The 21,787-nt window shown below is 35.1% G+C and overlaps 1 protein-coding gene across 4 annotated transcripts in view; it reads left to right on the top strand.

The window, feature by feature from the left end:
* Positions 1–21,787, top strand: part of LOC148945963 (putative aarF domain-containing protein kinase 5) — an 80,153-nt gene that overhangs the window by 22,274 nt on the left and 36,092 nt on the right. For all 4 annotated transcript variants that reach the window (XM_089097862.1, XM_089097860.1, XM_089097861.1 and 1 more), the window contains exons 2-5: positions 4,696–4,787; positions 7,949–8,149; positions 18,297–18,522; positions 20,318–20,452. In XM_089097862.1, the coding sequence (XP_088953988.1) occupies positions 4,753–4,787; positions 7,949–8,149; positions 18,297–18,522; positions 20,318–20,452 (597 nt within the window). In that variant the 5' untranslated portion in view covers positions 4,696–4,752. The remainder of the gene's footprint in view (positions 1–4,695; positions 4,788–7,948; positions 8,150–18,296; positions 18,523–20,317; positions 20,453–21,787) is intronic.

Raw genomic sequence — 21,787 nt, 5'->3', positions numbered from 1 at the left:
TCAGTATTATTGATAATCTTGCTTCAAGTGGCATAAACACTTGCTTTCAGTACATTCCTAGCCACTCTGGCATAAGTGGTAATCATCAGGTTGATGAAATAGCAAAAAATTCTATAAATATTGACCAGCCAAGTGGGAGACCAATCCCAATTAGAGATATTTACCGATGGAGGCTATCAGATATTAATTTTAATAAGATTAATCCTATCCTGTCCCCCTTTCCCAATAAATATCTGTCTAAAATTTATCATAGAATTCGTTCTGGAACAAATGGACTAAATTTCCTTGCATTCTCATATAAGCTTTCTAATTCAAGTGGTTCAATTCCCCTGTCCCCTCTTTGCAGGCATTGTAATATGAATAATGAAACAATTGACCATTGCCTATTTGAATGTAATATGCTGACGTCTGCACAACATACCTTGCTTTCTAAACTGTTAAAATACTTCAAACACCACAAAATCCCACTATCAGCCAAGAGCCTAGCCAACTATACCTGCACACAGAGTATAGAAATCGACATCTATCATCTTATATTTGAACTCCTAGAGTCGAAAGATCTGCTGAAAGATATCTGAATATATCTAATAAATATGAGGCAATCAAGCCAGTAGCTCTGTAGCCCACAGAGTGAAGCAAAAGGAAAAGGGATAAATAGTGTATACTGAAAAGCCCGCCTGCTGTTAAATAGAAGAAGAAGAAGAACAGGGCAAACTGGACTAAATTTAACGAAATTCTCAAAAATATTGATTACATGCCAATTCAAGAAAGCCAAGACACAGAATTCTGTACCAAAAGACTAACTACTCATCTTAAAGAAGCTGCAATATCATCAAAACCTAGAACTACCAACAAACAATACATAAACAAATCATCAAGGAAGACATCAAAACCATGGTGGAATGACCAGTGTCAAGCCTCATTTACTGCAAAAAGAGATGCAGAAAAGAATTTTAGAAAAAACCCAAACCCCAAAACATACATCCGATTTAAACAAGCCTGCGCAGGACTCAGAAGAGACACAAGAAAGGCCAAAGCCCTGACATGGGCTTCCTACTTGGAAAAGATTGACAGATACACACCTGAATCAAAAATACACCAATTTTTAGACAGAATCATGGGAGCAGGAAAAAAGAAGAATAACATTAAGCATCCCCTACTTGTATCTGGTATCCAACTTGAAGATGATAGCAAAAAAGCTGAAGCACTTGCTGACATCTACCAACAGAAGTTTGCCCACAAAGAAGAGTTAAATAAGCAAAGGCACAATGAAAGATTAAATACAGATTATGAGCTAACACTGCCCTTTAAAACAAATGAATTCCTGCAAGCAGTTAATAAAATGAATCAAAAAGCAAGCCCAGGTGAAGATGAAATCCATATCTCTTGGATATCAAATGCCCCAAGAAATTTCCAAGAAGCTCTTATACATACGTTTAACCTCTTCTCCTTACAAGGAGTATTCCCCCAGCAATGGAAACAAGCAATTATAACACCAGTGGCCAAACAAGGGAAAACCAAAGATGACCCACATTCATACAGACCAATTGTATGTTTACCAACCCTTGGTAAGTTGTTTGAGAGAATGCTGTACAACCGTGTCCAGTGGTATACAGAGACAAATAACATCCTCCCAAAATATCAAGCTGGATTCAGAGCTTACCATTCAACTATAGACATCATTTTGAAACTTGTGACAGATGCACAGAAAACTATGAATGAGGGATTAATACTGGGTGCTATACTGATTGATTTAGAAGGAGCATATGATAATGCACAAAAAGAAATACTAGGAGAAAGACTCTATGCATTAGGCTTCCCCCAACCAATCAGAAAACTGATTGATAGCTTTCTAGATAATAGAACTTTTAAAGTTAAAGCAAATGGGAAACTATTATGCTCAAGACCTATTGAAAAGGGACTCCCACAGGGAGCTGTACTCAGCTGCTTATTATTCATATTGTATATGACAGCATTAAAAATTGACTCACCACATGGAATTTTTGCAGATGACATTGGAGCATGGGCAAAAGGGAAAACATTTGCTGAAGTTGCAAATAAACTCCAAACTATTTCTAATAACCTCCAGGACTTTTCTACCAGCATGAAACTACCCATATCAGTCCCCAAATCAGTGATCATATATTTCCATAATAGACGAAAAGTAGAATTACAACTAGTTACCCTAGGAAATTCTACAATCCCAACTACCAGTGCAACTAAATACCTTGGAATAATTTTAGACAACAGGCTTACCTTCAAACCTCACATTGACCATATCATACAATCATGCATGAAAAAGATGAGAATTATTCAAAGACTATGTGGTACAACCTAGGGAAGTATGGATAGATCCCTCCTCAAACTCTACACACAGTACATCAGACCAGTAATTGAGTATGACCTGATTATCTATGGAACTTGCTCAAAACAGCTCTTCAATAAATTAGAATGTGTGCAAAATACAGCAATCCTCATTGCCAAAGGTTGTAGAAAAACAACAGAGATTCAAAACCTTCTACAAGAAGCAGGGCTTCCACTACTGAAGATAGATACAAACTTTTAATCATAAGATACCTGACAAAATTGGAAACACCCCCTCACCATTTCTTATTTCCAGAAGCCAGAGCTAGCTGAGAAGAGCCAAAAAATCACCCACTGATGTCAGCAATTATGGCCAGGACACAATACCCCATCAAACTAGAGCATGTTAAACTAAAATAGCAAAAGATCCACCATGGATATCAATCACCCCAGAGGTTAAACTAGAATTCCTCCCCCAAAAAAAGGAAGAAATTGAATCCCAAACTGCAATCCAACATTTTGGACAGCTCCTAAAATAGGAATATGATGGATATAACCAACTATATGTTGATGGATCATTAAGTGAAGATGGAGTGGAAGTGGGTGTTTTCTAAGAGAGCACAGCCTATGCATTATGGAAAAACATAAGGCAGGGACCAGCATACTAACAGCTGAAGTAGCTGCAATCAATTTGGGCTTAGAGACGCTAATTAAACTGAAACAGAGCAATAAACATATAGTAGTATTCTCTGACTCCAAATCTGCTCTCAATATCTTAAAAAACCATAACTTTGATACACTGGACATAGACTTACATCAAACTAACGAAAACATTAGCAGCCTTGGAAGATTAGGCTGTTTTATTAAATTTAAATGTATACCTAGTCATCTTGGTATAGAAGGAAATGAAAAAGCAGACAATATAGCAAAGCAAGGAGCTCAAAACCAAGTGGAACCAGTGAAACCTCTGACTATAAGGGAAATAACTAGATTGTGACTGAAAACACTACCCAATTTTAAGCCATCCAATTTATCCTCCTTTCCAACCAGGATGCAGTCAGTCCGGTTTCATCGCCTGAGTACAAATGCGGCTAACTTCGACCACCATTCTTTTTCATATAAAATTAGGCAGCCAAATGGAGAAGTTGCCAGTAGCCCATTTTGCAGGTACTGTAAGATCAAAGAAGAAACCCCTGAGTACATACTACTGAAATGTAAAATGCTGGAAAGAAAACAAGTGAATCTCCTCAATTTGAAAGTTCAACTAGGACTGAATTCAAACCCTCTGGCAGATGTAAAAAGTTTGACCCAATTTTCAAAAAGAGATTTTTTCATACATGCTTTCAAACTGTTAATGGATCTAAACCTACAACATTATATATAGCAATCAATTTATGCTGACTTATCGAATTGGGTAAACCCTACTACGATTATACCACATTTTTTACTTAATTAGCTAATCTACATGTTTACATATTCATCCATATTACGAATATTTATAAGCAGTGTTTACAATTACGCCGTTTATTTTAATAGTAACGTAATTTTTGCGACTAGTGAATTTACGTAAAAAAGCAACATTCTGTTCAGCTGCAAGTGAATTGTCCCAAGAATATGAATTTATCCTGAGAAAAGAAGAAATATTCAAAGATTGGGATACATTGTCAACCCAACCCAAGAAGAAGAGGGGTTAATGATCTGATGTTCAGGACGCACGCCTCGATTCACTACAGTTGATTGAATATTAATTTTTGATTTATTTTCTTTTTATGTGGAGCAACAACAGATCCTTAAATGGCTCCTTTGAACCTTTTCAAGTGCAAATTGGCTTGAATTGACTTGCTTTATGTAGCCTACTACTAATTGCAAAATAAGCTGTATGTACACACAACTGCACAGGAAAGGATCAAACAAACTTATGATGGATGTCTGTAATCCTGAATGTGAATCAATAGCAAAATTAATTTGAAAAATTGAAAATAATGTTCTCTCAATTAACAATAATACCAAAATAATGAATAAAATAATCTTCACTCTCCCAATAGTTTTTTTTTTACTCTACGCAAAAGTCTGTTGCACAAATAAATGCTACTACAGAATACTTTCATGATTGTCAAAACTAGCAGCATATTAGATTTTGTTAGTACCATGAATTCTGTTAAAAACAAAACAAAAAACATAGCATCTAGTATCACTGCACTGTTGCAAACAAAGTACTAATCTTACAGACAGTTTTCAATGGGATGTGTAATGAGACTGCAGCATTCTTTACAAGTTAGTATTTCCTGGCAGTTTAAAAGTTGAGTGGCCATAAAATTTCTTTTATGGCTATTGGTTTTACTTTCTTTTAAATTTAGTCCGTTGGGAAGCATTAATATTATCTTTTTCTAGTCTTCCTGTATTAATGTCCTGAAGATACAAATTGGTGTCTGTCCTGATTGTTAGATAATGGCTCTCAATAAGCTTTCTACATTGTATTTAAGGTATTGTAGCTTTGATTTTGGTTGAGTGTAACATGATAAATTAAATAGGACAGTGCCTCTTTTATCTGAAGTTTAGGATTTGCCAAATGAACCTGTATGAATATATATATCATGACCTCTACAAATTTAAGCTTTTAATAAATATTCATATGCATTAGCCTATAGATCAGGGCATCCCAGAGGCGATCATCACCTTGTAATCATTTCTTTTTTTACCAGATTAATTATTAGTTATTGTTCCTACAAATATTTTTGTTAAATTAAGTAGTGGCGTAAGTACATTACAACATTACCATCAGCAGACCCATCACCTTCCATGACCCCTGTAAGAATCTATTTGTCTGCCATTTAAAGTGTTGGGGCTGTATGGGTCTGTTAGAACTATTAAAGAGAGGTTTTTTATGGGTTATGACAGGATCCATCTATCGTAACTAAAGAACTTAGCTAGTCTTAGTAATGCTGAGGGGAAATTATCAAGAAATCTGGATAGCTTCTGTGCTACCTTTAACCCTCAAGAAAGGTAAGCCCAGAGATGAGCCATTGTTTTACAGACTCATCAGGATGCCTTGTGTCAAAGTCTCGAAAAGATTATTTATAACCATCTTCTTTCATTTGTTGAAATCAGTAATTTTATCTCACAAATTAGGACTTGTTCCCAAAAACGTTTCTCCTCAACATATACATTAGACTGTCTGAGACTCCTCTTTCTGAAATAAGGAAATTCTAACTACTGCCTTTGTCAACCCAGAATGAACATATAATAATGTTTTCCTCCCCCCCTTACATTTACTTCCTGCAGAGTTTCCTTGTCTGGGTTCCACATAAATCTAGATAAATTCCATAAAAAACATACGATCAAACTTTAATTGCTCTCATTGGTTTGTCACATCCTCATAAACTCCCGTGTTCAAGGGTCTGACTCAGGGTGAAGTACTGAGCTGTCTCACTTTCTTTGTAACTGCAGGGTATGAAGATACCCCAAATAGATTCCATACATATTTGACATTGCATTGCTGTCCACTATTAAAACCTTTGAGCTTGGTCACTCATTCAGTTCCAGTTCCAAAATTTGTGTATGGGTATATGAACTACCAGTTAGTCCTTTCACCCCTTTGACTCTCCAAAAAAGTATCTTCAGATGATCAGAAATCCTTCATCCTCGTCTGTAACCAAGCCCCTGGAAATAAAGATGTCCTCCTGTCAGTTAATAACTGGTACTCCCTATTAAATTTCTTGATTCTGTTTTTGGGTTGTGGGAAGTGTGGGTACTTGAGCTACCTATCCCCAGCAGTTTAAGACCAATTGGCAGGTTGTTAACAATACGGCTCTTCCCACTCACTCCTGCTCTCTTCTGCACATTCCAGTTCATTTGATGAATCAACCCCTTTTCTATTGTCTTCATTGTGCTTTAGTGATCACTAATCTATTTGTCTCTTTGTCAAAATATCAATAGATACCGTAAATATCTTTCTATCAATGTGCCAAGGCAGGTTAGAATTCAGGATTGCAGTGTAGGTATATGGTATATTAGCTGTGCAGCAGAGGTGCTTAAGGGAAATAGTCTCCACACTCAGGGGCTGACAATAAAATACGACATGCTGGATAGTTTCATCAGTTGAGAAGCAGACACGGCATAGAGGGGAATTATGTAACTTCCATTAAAATAACAAACTATGAGAAGAAGGACACCCGATTTCAAACAGTAATATAGCACTGTATGTAATCTAGTATGAAAGGGAGATAAAGCTAATCTACCGTGATTAACATTAGATCTTTGCCTAATAATGTCTTGTAATATTCATAAAAACTGTTTCATAGTTTCACCACCAGATATGTCATCCCTAAAGCTCCTGCTAAACATGCGATGTTGCCGCTCTATAAAAAGGGTCTAGTGCTCCTTCTCATCTAACAGGGAAAACAATTGCTTTGCTGGCAGTTCACAGTTTGATATTTAAAGAGAAATTAGTAGCACCAGGGGTGAGTAAAATTTTGTGATTCAGCTCAGATAGCTGTTTTTGAAAATCTTTGGAAGTTTAATTGAACAAGCTTAACTACTTCCTTTGAAAATGTCAAGTAAGGTTTGTTCATCTTTATTCTGGTTAAAGCTGTAAAACGCATGAGAATGATACGTAGGTTCTGATAGAAGTCAAATTTCACTTTTGGCAACTGTAATTCTCGTCTTTAGCTGGAAAGAAATGTCTTCTTTGGGTGAATATTTGGTTTACCTCTTGTGGATTTCAGCTTTAAAGTGTCTCTCTCTGACCAGTAACAGCACATTAATAAATGAAGGCTTCCTGTTTATGCAACTATAAATTTTTTTTATATAGATATTAAAAAAGAATTTTCTTTTCACAATATTTTGAGGGATACTTAAGAAAATTTCGTTTTAATCGCATATATGAGTTAAGATTCATATGGTCATGTAACTTTGTTGTTTTAACTAGACGAAATTTACCACTCTCTGTTAAAACTTAACTTAATTCATTAGTTTTCAGGGAAATAAGGGATTAGATCTTTCTCACCAAAGGTATAATATGTTAGTAGATAGTTGAATGAAAATTTGGGTATGTTATTCTAGTTTATGTTTATTTGTGGTAAGCAAACAAGTTGTACAAGCACAGTGTAAGATTCATCTTTTGCAAAAGATCAGACGTCTAAAATGGAGAGAAAGGCCTCCAAAAATTGATGTTGGTTCTTCCTTTCTACTTATGAAGATGGTCTAAATCAGAGTCTCCTAACTTTCTTGGGAATAAGACAATGTAAACTTACAATGAACTTAGGACTGAAATGCTTTTTTCGAACTATTGCTGTCACATTCTTCTTCCCTTCCAAGAAAACTTAGCAACTAAATACACTTATTAGAAGAATACTAGTTGACTTTTATTTGAAGAGAATTTCTCTTCAACAACAGAAAGAATTCACAGTTCCTTTGTGCAGTATTTTATTTGTTATTTTAATTATCAATTTGTTGTTTTATATTTTCTTTCATCTTACTGTGTTGGCCTTGGAACAGTAGTTGTTATTTTAGATTTTGGATGTTTTTTTTCTAGCTTCTTGCCTTATTTAATTCAATTTATCCAGCATTGACATGCTCATGTTAGCTTAAAGCTATTATTGCGAATGAAAATAATTCTTTCTATAGTCTAGTAATTTTTCATTAGGTCCCATTGGTTACAGTGCGCAAACAGACAGTTACTGTCAACTCAGGTCAAACATGCAACAAAGAAGAAATCAAAGCTGAGAGCCTTTGGAATTGCTAGTGGAGTTATAGCTTCCATTCCCATTGGTATGTATTTAGTAGCTGATGACCCAAAGAAAAGACGGATAAGGCTTACTATAGAAGGCATTGGAAGGTTTCTGAGGTAATTTTAGGTCTAGGTTTTGCATAGCAGTTTCAAAGAAGAATGGTGATTGTACACGTTATTATAGTTGTACAAGTGACCAGGCATATAGTTGGATTCTAAAAGACTGAAACCATCTGACTATAAACCAAACCAATAGCAAAGTTTATTATAAAATCTGCTTATTTTTTATGTAGATCTCAAGCTCATTTTCATTTACAAAAAAATGCTGCATTGACGTTATTTGACTGTCAAAGTCTAAAGACATTAACATCCATCCTATTTGGAGTTATCTAGTACTCAATATGTTGGACGAGCAACTCTTTTTTTCATTTTCTTCTTATGTCGTTAATTTTAGATTGTTGGTAATTGGTAAGGGTCTAATCTCCGCGCTTTTTACAAAAAGTTTGAACCCCAGGTTGAATTGATGAATGTATTCTTGGATTTTGGAAAGCAGTGTATAATTCTTACCTGAGGCCGTAGTGCATGGTGTCCGCTTTTCCGTCAGCTAGGTCCTAAGCTAAAGCAGAGTGTTATAGTCATGAAAGAACTATAGGAAGCTTGGGCGAAAGGCTTGCTCCTTGTTCCTGTAAAGAAAGACCCACCAACTGAAACGTCGATTCGACACCCTATGCTACAGCAATGGCTATGGAGGATCCTTATCCCTTTTTTTCTTTTTATTTGAAGCTGTTCCGTCAAGCTTTCGTTTCTTCCAGCCATGGTACCGCTTTTGATTGGAAACTCCGTAAGTTGACAAGCAAGCTAGCTGTAGTTTCGAATTGAGGATAGGCTAAAATTACAAAAAGCTTAAGATTCATGATGATTCTCTGGTCCCATTGCCAAAATGTTCTCTTGGAACAATAAACAGAAAAATTTATAAATCTAATAAGTGACATCTCCTTAAAAGTCCTTAAGTGCCTTTAAGTGCCTACTTTTCTAAGTTATTTCTGTTTGTGATTTTGTTGGGGTTTGTGGCTTATTTTCTGTGTTTTGGACTGAGATAGAGGAACCACATCACATGTGCCTCCTAAACTTTAATAGTTCTCATGGCCTAAGAAATTAAATGTTTCATTTCGCTCCTTTCTTAGTAGTAGTATTAGAAAGTTAGCCCACAGCAAGATAATCACCTTTCGAAGAAAAAGCTGTAGAGATGCCTTTTCAAAATTCATTAGTACAGAACTTTGATGTCTTTGACGTTATTGGTTAGGTGTCTTTGACGTCTTAATTTAGCTTATGATATAGTAATATAGCTGTAGTTTCGAATTGAGGTTAGGCTAAAATTACAAAAAGCTTAAGATTCATGTTGTTTTTTTGGTCCCATTGCCAAAATGTTCTCTTGGAACAATAAACAGAAAAATTTATAAATCTAATAAGTGACATCTCCTTAAAAGCCCTAAAGTGCCTTTAAGTGCCTAATTTTGTAAGTTATTTCTGTTTGTGATTTTGTTGGGGTTTGTGACTTATTTTCTGTGTTTTGGACTGAGATAGAGGAACCACATCACATGTGCCTCCTAAACTTTAATAGTGCTCATGGCCTAAGAAATTAGATGTTTCATTTCGCTCCTTTCCTAGTAGTAGTATTAGAAAGTTAGCCCACAGCAAGATAATCACCTTTCGAAGAAAAAGCTGTAGAGATGCCTTTTCAACATTGATTAGTACAGAACTTTGATGTCTTTGACGTTATTGATTAGGCGTGTTTGACGTCTTAATTTAGCTTATGTGTCCTCATTTGTCGGAAAACTGGACGATTTTGTCGGCACATTCTTTAAAATCCCCCTTCCCAAACTCAAAACTCTAGCTTCGCCCCTGCCTCTGAATAGTTCAAAATGACACACGGAAAGTCCAGTCAGGTTTCAAATTGTGAGTCTATTTGACTTTGGTCTTATGTTGAAGGAATATGTTAAATTCCGCTCTTTGACATACATTTAACAAGCAAAATAATTGGCTTAGTAGTATGCGTCACAAAACAACTGAAATTGGGCACCTGCATTGATATGCCAGAGCTTGATGCTCAGTTGAACAACTGAATTGATATATTGGACTTGCCTCTTTGACATACATTTAACAAGTGAAATAATTGCCTTAGTAGTATGAGTCACAAAACAACTGAAATATAGCACCTGCATTGATATATCGGAACTTGATGTGCAACAACTGAATTGACATATTGGATTTGCCTCTTTGACATACATTTAACAAGTGAAATAATTGGCTTAGTAGTATGAGTCACAAAATACCTGAAATTGAGCACCTGCATTGATGCATCGGAGCTTGATGTTCAACAACTGAATTGATATATTGGATTTGTGTCTTTGACATACATTTAACAAGTGAAATAATTGGCTTAGTAGTATGGGTCACCGAACAGCTAAAATTGATATATCGGAACTTGATGTTCAACAACTGAATTGATATATTGGATTTGCCTCTCTGACATACATTTAACAAGTGAAACAAGCCTTAGTAGTATGAGTCACAAAACAACCGAAATTGAGCACCTGCATTGATATATCGGAACTTGATCTTCAGTTGAAAAACTGAATTGATATATTGGATTTGCCTCTTTGACATACATTTAACAAGTGAAATAATTGGCTTAGTAGTATGAGTCACAAAACATTTGAAAATGAGCAACTGAATTGATACATCAGAACTTGATTTTTAGTTGAACAACCGAATTGATATATCTAACTTAACTCTTTGACATACATTTCACAAACAAAAAGATTGGCTTAGTAGTATACGCCGCAAAAAAACTGAAACCATTTACTATGCTATTCTGGGAAACTGATTTCTCAAAACTGAAGCTGATTTTTGTCCTATGTGTTTAAATATTTTAAATACTGCTTCTTATAATTGCAATTATCGAGATAATACATGTTGAGTTTGAACAGTCATCTTAATAATTCTCTGATTGAAAAGAATAGAAATTAACGATGTGACAAGTTTGGGACAAGATGTCCCATCTAAGTGTAAAGAGCGGTATTGAAGTAATAATTTCCCAAAGTAATAATAATTTTAGCTTGAAACGTAATGGATTTTCTTTCCAACAGCCCGTGGAAAATCATATTTTGACAAAGACTAGCAGTGTTTATAAAAATTGTGCAGGTGGCATTTATCTAATGTTAGAGATGGGGGATTTGTCTGTTAGAAAGCAACTGGTTATTCTGGTTATGAGCAAGAAATCTCGTAGGTGAATAGGAACGGTTGCATAATTTTTCTAAATTTAAAGAATTTAGAATGAATCAGATAAAGTTTACATCTGTATTAGGTCCTTTATATCTAATACCTAGCTGTTCACGTATCTGGATTCCAACTGTCTTTAAAGGCGATTTTCATACCTATTGATGTCTGTGATGTCTGTGGATTATCAGCTGGAGGATCCAGCATTAAATCGTATCAACTAATTATTTTCAATGTAATTCCTAGATAAAGATAAAGATAAGATATTTATTTCAAAAAGATCACTATCACAAGCCCACAAAGGGCCGAATTCGGACTTTGGAGTCGACAATATAAATGGTTGCACTAAAACTGGCAAAAATGCAAAACAATAACAATGAAATAGAAAAATCATAATGAACAATCATTTTAAAAGTCACTAATTAAAATTGTAAAAAGTCAATTAAAAAGTTAAAAAAATAAAAACTGGTCAAGAAAGGGGGGGGGACAAAAATAAATAAATATCCCCCTCCCCTCCCCCCCCCCCAAAAAAAGAACGAAAAATAAAATACATAAAAATTACAGGGGGAACTGAAAAATAAGAGGAGGGGGGACAAGCAAATGAGTGCAAAAACCTGGGCAGCACCATCAGCTAATAAACAAAAAAGAGGAGAAAAAAAGAAACTATTGGGACATTTTATTCATTTTGTCTGTAATGAAGGGGACAAAAGTTCTTTCGTATCTGAAAGTAACGCAGCGAATGGGGGACAAAACAGGGATGGGCTCAGAAACAGCTCGAGGCGGCCGTAATCTGGATGGGGAATTACGTTTGGGGAAAATGCTTGCCGTCCGAGGGTTTGTTATTGCATTTTTTGCAAAACGGAGGTACAACGAAACCCTCCTTTACTCCAAGGTTTCCAGACTAGCTTTTTTTAGGAGCAGAGAGTATAGCACCTTGCCTTCTTTGAAAATTATTCGCAAAGCCCTTTTTTGAATTGATTCGATTTTTTCCGATTCTTCGCGAGAGATACCAGGGTGTCAAACTGGACAAGCATATTCTAGATGCGGGCGGACAAAAGACTTGTAAACCCTTAAGGAGTGGGAAAGGGGGACGCTGAATTTATTTAGGAGCTTAAGGAGGGCGGTAGACACATTAGCTCTATTGACGATGTCTTTAACGTGGCTATCCCGCTTGAAATTTGAAAAAATTGTGACGCCAAGTAGTTTAAAAGAGGACACAAAAATTTCAGGAGGAATAAGATATAGAAAACAGAGCGAAGATTTGAGGAGACAAATGGGCATTATCATGGAATTAGAGGGGTTTACTGTCATGTCTAAGTCCAAGACCTCGTCTCCAATTTCGTTGAGGGTACTCATAGGGTCGCTTATTAAATTTCTGAAGCAAGTTTCAACAACCGTTTGGTCATCAACAAATTTCCATCGGTCAGGACATTCTTTTGAGAGGCTGTTGATCATAATTGAAAAAAGGAGGGGACCTAGGAGAGTACCTTGGGGTATGCTATTGTGGACAAGGAGAGGATTTAATAATGATTTTGGTATTTGGCGACTTGTGATCTATTTGTTAAGAAGGAGGCAACCAATTTCACTAGTAAGTGATCAATATTGAACTCGCTGACAAGTTTCTCATTTAAAATATTGTGGTTAACAAGGTCGAATGCTTTCTGAAGGTTGATGGAAATTAAATTTAGCCAGGAATTAGGCTTTTCACGGATTTTCCCGATGTGGTCAATAAGAGATACGAGGTAATGGGAAGTAAAGGTGGATTTTAGGTTCCTGAATTGTTCCAAGTCAGTAAGAGGTAGGGCTTTTTCCTTTAGTCAGTCTGCAAGGAATCCTTCATAAAGTTTCGAGAAAATAGGAGTAAGAGTAAAAGGACGAACGCCTTCAAAACCAGGATTTTCGTTTTTCGTTTTCAAAAGGATTATGAAACCATGTTTCCATATTGTTGGAATTCGGCCAGACTCGGTAATCTCATTAAACTGGAAAGACAAGGGCTTAGAAAGGAAGTCACCGAAGACACTAATAGGAGGAAAGGGGAAATCCGAAGGACAAACACTTGTCTTGCTTAGTTTTTGAATTCTTCTTTTTATCTCAGACGGGGAAACAGTGGGTAATGAAGGGGAAAGGGCTCCAGATGGTAATTGTTCGGACAATGGTGGAAGGCTCTGGACAATGGAAGCGAGGAATTTATTTAGATTATTGGCATTAATATCAGGAGACTCAGATAGATTGAAGTTAAGCTGTTCAAGCCTTCTTTCACACAGCTTTTTAACCTCAAAATATGAATTTTATAGGTGAAAAATTCTTTGACCTTGTTTTTGTAGTACGATCGTGCCAATTTACGAATTTCTCCTTTAGTTTATTTTCTTAACTTATTTGCTTCGCCCGGCTTGCTATTTATGAAAAGCTTCAATTTGGTACTAACTAATGTTTTTACAATTTGATTAATAAAGGGTTTATCACAGGAAAACTTTTTAAATTTTTTTTCTGGAAAATAAATATGATATTTGTCAATTAGCTTTTTGTGGAACGTAGCAATTTTCTCATCAAGATTTTTTAAACTATAAACATCGGACCAATCTTCAGTATTCAGCCACATACCAAAAGAAAAAAGACCAGAACTTTGAAGAGGGCGATAAGTGCCATAGGTTATTGAGAAAGAATGCTTAAAATTTGAAGAGGGGGATAAAAGAATCGAAAGATGATAACTCCCACCTAATGGAGGCAAAGCTGAGGGAGGGCTGTAATCATTACACATATTAGTTGAAATAACATCATGAGAGGTATTTCTCCGAGTCGTTGGTATTTTAACAATTTGCTTAACTTTAAGTGAAAAGCAAAAAGAATCCATTTTAAGGTCATTGGCATTGCCAACTAAAGAAAGACCAGCATTGGGGTATTTAGAAATAACAAAATCAGCACTTGTCTGTAATTGCTGGATGGATTTACGTTTTTACTCGATATTTTGATTTGGGGAGTAATAGAAAATAGCTATTGCAATAATATTAAATGGACGAGGAAGAACTTTTGGTCTAATACTTAGCCAGAGGATTTTATCATACTCGGATAAACTAGGTACTCGAATAACCTTTGGGTAAAGGTTACTTTTAGTAAAGAACAAAACACCGTCACCTTTTTTTCCTAGTGGGTGGTCTAAAGGCCGGAGTTTAATAAACTCTGAATAATTTATCAGGCGCAGAGACCCTGGGTCGTGGGACTGTACTTCAGTAATAGCTATAATATCTATTTGATTTGATTCTGAAAGCACCTCGAGTTCGGTAAGCTTTTCAAAATTAAGACTTTCAGCATTAGTAGCAATAAGTTTAGGAAAAACAAACCGATTGGGGAATCTCGACAGGGAGACTTGATGAGTTTGAGAATTTCCTAGGTGGGGTTTTAATTTAATATTATGATGCTGTGGAGAAGAAGGGTAAGAGAAGAATTTACCTTGAGGCTTTGGAGGTGCAATTATTAAATGCAAAAGGTCTCAGACCTGAGTCACACTGACAGGGTGGGCACGAGGGATAAAACGAATGGGTCGGAGGTGGGAACTTTCTGGGAGGAGGGAGGTTGGATTTGCTTTTTCAAATGACGGATGGAGGCCAGTACCAGTCAACAGCATCTTGGGCACATTGAGTGGATAGGGTATACAAGGGGGTTCGTGACTGGGAGGGATATGAGTAAGGGGGGATTGTGGGAGGGTTTGGGTGCAGTAACGTCTGTGATGATGATTTGACTGGTCGTGAGTAAAGTTCTGGGTTGGAGGGGCGTTTTGGGCAGAGGATGCCTGGGGCATGTTGCTTTGTAACGGATAGGGAAGTAGGTAAAGAGGGATAACTAATGAGGGAGGAATGGGGTCCGTAGTGCTGCTTAAAAAAGGAGGCTTTCCAGTGTGGAATTCTCGACTAGTAACAGCCGGGACTGCCCAAGTTTGTGCACTTTTCTTTTGTTTGCACCTTGATTTTTTTTTTAAAGGAGGGGGGGGGGGGACATAAATATGCAGGTTATCATACCCGAAACAACGCCCACTTGATGCTAACTTACATAAAGAAACGTGGTCAAAATTATATTTTGCTTTAGTACACTTGCCAGTGAGGTAAAAAATAGAACTCTCAAGTCACAGGATTCCATGGTAAACAGCTATAATTGAAACAATCTGAACTGCATCGTCCATGTATTATTATGAGAGTTTTCTGGTGAAATATAAGGATATATGAGTACTAGGCTAAATGGGGCTGATCAATGTTTGAGGTAGATCATCTGTCCTTAGAGCTCTTAAGCATTTGCTAGAATAACTTAGCCAATGCAAGAATTTCAAATCAGCTTGTGAAGGCACAAGTATTTTCAGCTATGTGAAGTACCAGTAATCCGCTCCATATATCTAAAATTAACCGTATATTAGGACCGCCTCAAGCAACTTCAACTATCTACCCGCGTCTATAGACACATGCGTTAAGATAAGATGCTGACTTATTAACTTAAAGACTTAGCCATCTTTTGCGGCAATTATATTACCAACCATCATTGCACAAGAGGAGCTTACAAATCCAAACATTGAGAACCCGTCACATATACTTCTCAAGAAGAATCATAAAGCACTGGAATCAATAGAAGGACAGCGCCGTCAGCGCTTTCTCTATCCTATTTTTTTAATACCTCATTGACACGGACCCAGGGAAGAGATAGTGAAGATCTGACTGGAAGTCATAAACTCAAAAGCAGTAGAGTAAGAGCAACTGCGTTTGTCGAGTGCTGGTTGTCCTTGCAAAATTGAACAAACTTCTGACGGGTAACATTGAACTAATAGAATTTTGTATATTTGGAATCAGTATAAAAAGCTTCAGTTTATTAAAAACTTTTAAACCAAGTTCAGTTTAATAGACTGTTTATAATATATTATAAATTAACAGACTAAGCTGCAGTATAATTTAACTTCAGCGTATTACGATCAATACTTCTATAGTGTCGGTTCCTTGGCAATCTTTAAAAGTATTCGCATCTTCTATAACCAATGAGCAAAAATCTTTATTGTATACCACCTCTAAACAAATTATAGATGGTACTCGCGTAGTGGTCTGCAATAAAAATTGTAACAAAATTACTCTGCGTTATACAACCAGAAATACAGGTAATCCTGTTGATTTCTATGCTAAGTTGTGTCTGATTGGGGTTTGTGGCCTTGAAGATACAACCTCAAGTTTTAATGCAATCAACATTGCGAGGTGTGTTTTTTGCACGATTTTCTAAAATACTATTCAGAATAATGATTTGATGGGCCAGTCTGTTTTTAATAAAAAGTACCAGGAACAGTGGAAATTGAATCTCTTTTTATTATTGATCGAGAAGAAAGTTACGCAACCATATATATTTAAAAAAATAGAAAAAATTTGGTTCTTAATTTCTGAAGAAAATGACCGCCATATGTACTTTTTTAGTTTTTGTGTTCAGCAGCAGGTGTCATATGTAAAAAAAGGCATGTGGCTAAGCAATCAGCAAAGAACAAGCTAAAAACATGTGGTACTAGACAGGTCAAGAAGCTGTAGCTTTTCTTTGAAGGTGTAGTTGTCTTCGGGAATCAGCGGATTGTTAGTGTCTGAATTTTTGTGATTGGACAGCTTTGTCAATTCAACTAATGAGTTCTGCTTGTTATTTTGAAACAACCAAAATAATATTTTTTAGAAAATCATCGTTTTCAGGTATGAATAAACCTAAGAGGGGTTCAGGTGGTAAAAAATGAATGTATTTTATAAAATGTCAAAATTTTGTAATGTCCTTGGCACTTTTAAGTAGTTAGGGTTTATATTCCGTGTATAGTTTCATTCCTGAGCAGCATTGCATATACGACAAGACTTGAAGGAATGTGACTAAATGAGGAGTCAGAATCTCTTTTATATTTTAGTGGTTTCAATTTTCTTGTCCGACCCATTCGTCTATTTGAAAATTTAATATTTTGTCTCTAGATAATTGAAATTAGAGTAACTATGTCTGTAGATTCTTAGGTGTCTTTGAAAAAAAAAAGAAAAAAAAGGTAGTCAACAGTCAAAGTGAAAAAAGTTATTACCCAACATTAACAACAGTGATAAAAACTAATACTGTTGATTTTTATTCGTCAGTTAAGTGGTTCTAAGAGAGTGATATGACCTCGAATATAAAACCGTAAATCGCGACCTAAGAGCAGAATTATTTTGTTCTATAAAAAATACAATTTTAAAGATCTGCCATTTATGATAATTTGTTTCGTTCTTTCATATGGCCTATGTTGGGATTTTGTGTGATCCTCTGTTGCTTGGCTGAACTAAATTCATTTTTATTCCTAACCGACACATCAGCGCTTTTCCTGATAGTGAAATTGTTCTATGGCCGAAATTATTCTATTCTGTTTATTTTTCATTACCATTAACGGCCAAATCATTGAAGTTGATACAATTTTATTCACTGGACTATGGAGCTTTCAAAAGTACCGTTAAAATCTCTAATTATTTTTTTCTGGGAATGATTTTTCAAGGAGTATGTCAATTTCGCTCTCGGGGTCTGGAATGTCCATCCTAGTAATAAATTGAGGTATATTTATGTTGTATAATTTTGTCTTTAGTATTCAGAGTGCTTATTTAAAAGGCTAGTCTGTTTATTTTCTGGCGCATAATTAAGTTTCTGAGCTGTGCTCTGTAATTTTGCCTATGTGAGGACATTCGCAAAAACTTGGCTGAATGATAGATAAGACGCCCTTTTAGAAATTGATGGGTTAATTTCCTAGCCCATTCATTTGTTTTTGAAAACCAATCCAGTGGTGCCTAGATTTTAAAAATACCTTTTTGTGTAACTTTATTATAAATGTAGAAAAAAAAACAGAAACAAAAATGCACTCCTAGATTTTAAAAATGTCTATTTTCTTGTTACCTTGGTTAAGAAAAGTCAAAACATCCTTGTTCCCCCCCCCCTATATTTTCGTGAATTAGTACTCTTGATGGTAACATTTTGTTTCTAGGTCGTTGAAAATTGGACTAACCATATCTGTAGATTATTGGATTTCCTTGCGATTTGTTGAGGAGGATTCAGAAGAATATGATAGCATTCTAAAAAAAATTCACCAAAGGGCTGCACAGAGAATTTTAGATGGATGTTTAAAGAATGGTGGTCTTTATATCAAGCTTGGTCAAGGCCTTGTGTCCCTGAATCATATCTTACCAAAGGAGTATTTGAACACGTTGAAGGTAAAGACTTCATAATACAACGTAGGCTGTATGATCCAATAAGCTAGAACGGACTGAGGCCCAGGGGTCCCAAAGCGTGATTGATCTACTTGTGGCTTTTGTTATAAAATAGCTAGACAAATATTTAAATCATATACTGCAAATAATTAAATAGCTTAACTTAGTTTAATATTAACTAAATACTGAAATGTACTAATTATTAAGAAAAAACAACTAAATTTGGAAAGATCATCTCTGTCAGTTGTCGTATAATAACTTTATTTGTAAGCATGTTTTGAAAAATTTGACTAATATTGGGGTTGGATACTTGATTTGACCCATTAAAACCTGAAATTGGAGAAACTATCTATACGAAGTGGAAAATACACTCTTTAATAGTTGGAATTATAAGAAATTAAGTTGTCACAAATTTCATAACATCAAAGTATATTGTTATGAAAAGTTACAGTTGTGGTGGTTTAAAGACAGAAAGACTATCCTATATATATATATATATATATATATATATATATATATATATATATATATATATATATATATATATATATATATATATATATATATATATATATATATATATATATATATATATATATATATATATATATATATATATATATATATATATATATATATTTAGTATAAATATATTTATATGTATATATATTATACAAAAAAAACTATTACTAAACCACACTAAATATAAAATTAAAAAAAAAATTTTGCATTGTAAAATTACTTTAAAACTAAAATGCTTACCTTCAATAGGTGGAACCATGAGTATGAAAATCTGATAAAGGAGTGATCTTAGTTTTGGAATAGTCATTTTAGATATGTGGCCTTGCATAAACTCCTACACTTCTTTTAGAGTAAACAAATTAGAACTGAAAATAGAACTCTTGGAATTGACCATTTTGAAAAATTATTGATTTAAAATCAATGATGACTTTCAAGAAAGAACAGGAAATGGTGATTTTATTCTAAATTTATTGTGCTAAAGATAATCTTCTATTTAACAATACTTTCGTCCTTTTGAAAAGTATCCAACTCCTTAAAAAAAAAAGAAAAAAAGTTGGAATTTATTATTTTGCGCCTAACTTTATCGCTTGAGCTCGTAAATCATAAATAAAACAGAACTTTTGAATAAGTGATTGGAATGAAATCCAACCGAAATGAAACACGCCCCTGAGCATAGTATATGCTATTGTATGGATTAGCATTAGAATAGTATGTTACACATATAGTATGTGCTACTGCATGTATTAGTATTAGCAATTATTTGAGTATGTTATACATATCAAAGTATGTAAACGTAACATTATATATGTAGTATGCGCTATTATATGTATTAACATTATATATTGCTATGGCATTTTGTGCATATCGAAGTGTACTTTTGACAAGCCAGAGTCGAACGCTTCCAAAGTCAAAAGAGCCTTTACTCGAGTTTTACTGCTAAGCGGTCATCAATCAGTTAAGCAGTCATCACATGGATCACTCGCACCATGAGCCATGCTCTAATTAATTAGCAACTTCAATTTTTCATCTTATCTCTCCTCCGTTAATATCTTTTGAGCAAGGCTGCCACCCCTTAGGATATATTCCAAGATATTTTAGTCCTGAGTTTGGGATCTTGGAAAAAAACATGTATATTAAATATAATCGCTAAAAGATACATAAAGTCCTTATGCTATTTAATGTCTGGGATTTTTAGTCAGTGAATCGCATATTTTTTTTGCTCTCAGTGACAACCATGCTTTAGAAAATGTGTTACTTGTTGAATTTTGTTTTTCAGGTTTTACAAGACAAATGTTTGACAAGGAGGCCAGAAGAAATCAGTAAATTGTTTTTAGAAGAATTTGGAGCATTACCGAGGGAACTATTCGAATCTTTTGATGAAGAGCCTATTGCTGCGGCTAGTTTAGCTCAGGTGATATCTCTTATCTGGAAATTTTGTACAATATTTACCAATACGGCGTCTATACCCATGTTATATTTATTCTCGTTGAAAAGTTTTTTTTTTCAACTGAAAGTAACATTAACTAAAGTCACAGATATTATTCTGTATATGCTCAACCCCTTCCTCAATCCCTCGTTCTTTAGTTTAAGGTTTTAATTTGTTCAGTTTTTAATGCTTCTCATTTAAATTCAATTAACCTTGTGTTTGACCTGTCTTTCTTGAAAAATTATGACAAAAAGTCAAACTTTTGCGTAAAGAGCGAGGGATTGAAGAGGGGGCCCTCATATACAGAATAATTTCTGTTCGTTTCAAGTTTTAATGTTGCCTACTTCTAGTTGAAAAGACTTGTTTTTTTTTGTATTATTTCGAACTGTTTTCAAAAATGCCAGGAAATCTCCCTCCCCCGCAGGAAATCTGCCCTCCCCCCAAAAAAAACAACAACAAAACACGTATTCTGTATATTTCCCAATAACAAATGCTATATGTAAACAGTGGGCTATTTGTATAACTTATAGCCCTTTCCCCAGGGGGATGCTGGGGGTCATGATTGTCTCAGAGGCATAATTATGGGACATTTCAACTATTTTTTCAACTATCAATGGCTGTTTCAAAATTTTGATTAGATGTCTTTGGGGGAAAAGGGGCATGGAAAGACTAGCTGCCCTTCACTATTTTTGCTTCGTTACAAAGGGTATTATAACTTTTAATATCCATTCAAATGAGCCCTTTCCCGATCTTCTAGGACCATTGGTTTGATACGATCATTCCTGAAAAAAAATAAAAAGAAAAACAAACAAGCAAATAAACACACATCAGTGATCTTTCTTCTGGCAAAAATTTGACAATTTTACATTTTGTGATAGAAGCTTGAAACCTCTACAGCAGGATTATGTGATACGCTGAATCTGATGTGGTGATTTTTATGAAGATCGCTTGACTCTTTGGGGTGTTCCCACATTTTTTGAAAACATAGCAAATTTTCTCGGGCTTGTAGTTTTTGATAAGTAATTTGAAACTTGAATTGTGTATATTTGGAATCAGCATAAATAGCCAATTCTTTTGATGTATTAATTAGTATCGAAATTTCTTTTTTTAGAGTTGAAGATTAATGTAGGCTAGGTGCAGCCATAACTTAAAAGTTTAGTGGAAGTGCAGACTTTAAATTTATTTGGCTGTCCCACACAATGATATAATTGATGTTATAGGGACATTCTATTAAGATTTTGGGAGGGGGTGGCCGTTACGTGGGGATAGGAGGACTCCAAAAATGCAAAACAGTGACTTTGTTAGGCCATAAATTCTCAG

Source organism: Artemia sp. Qi Xiang Cuo, chromosome 12 (genome assembly GCF_049724085.1).
Source record: "Artemia sp. Qi Xiang Cuo chromosome 12, ASM4972408v1, whole genome shotgun sequence".
NCBI classification, from domain to species: Eukaryota; Metazoa; Arthropoda; class Branchiopoda; order Anostraca; family Artemiidae; genus Artemia; species Artemia sp. Qi Xiang Cuo.
This window is presented reverse-complemented; position numbering and strand designations above follow the sequence as displayed.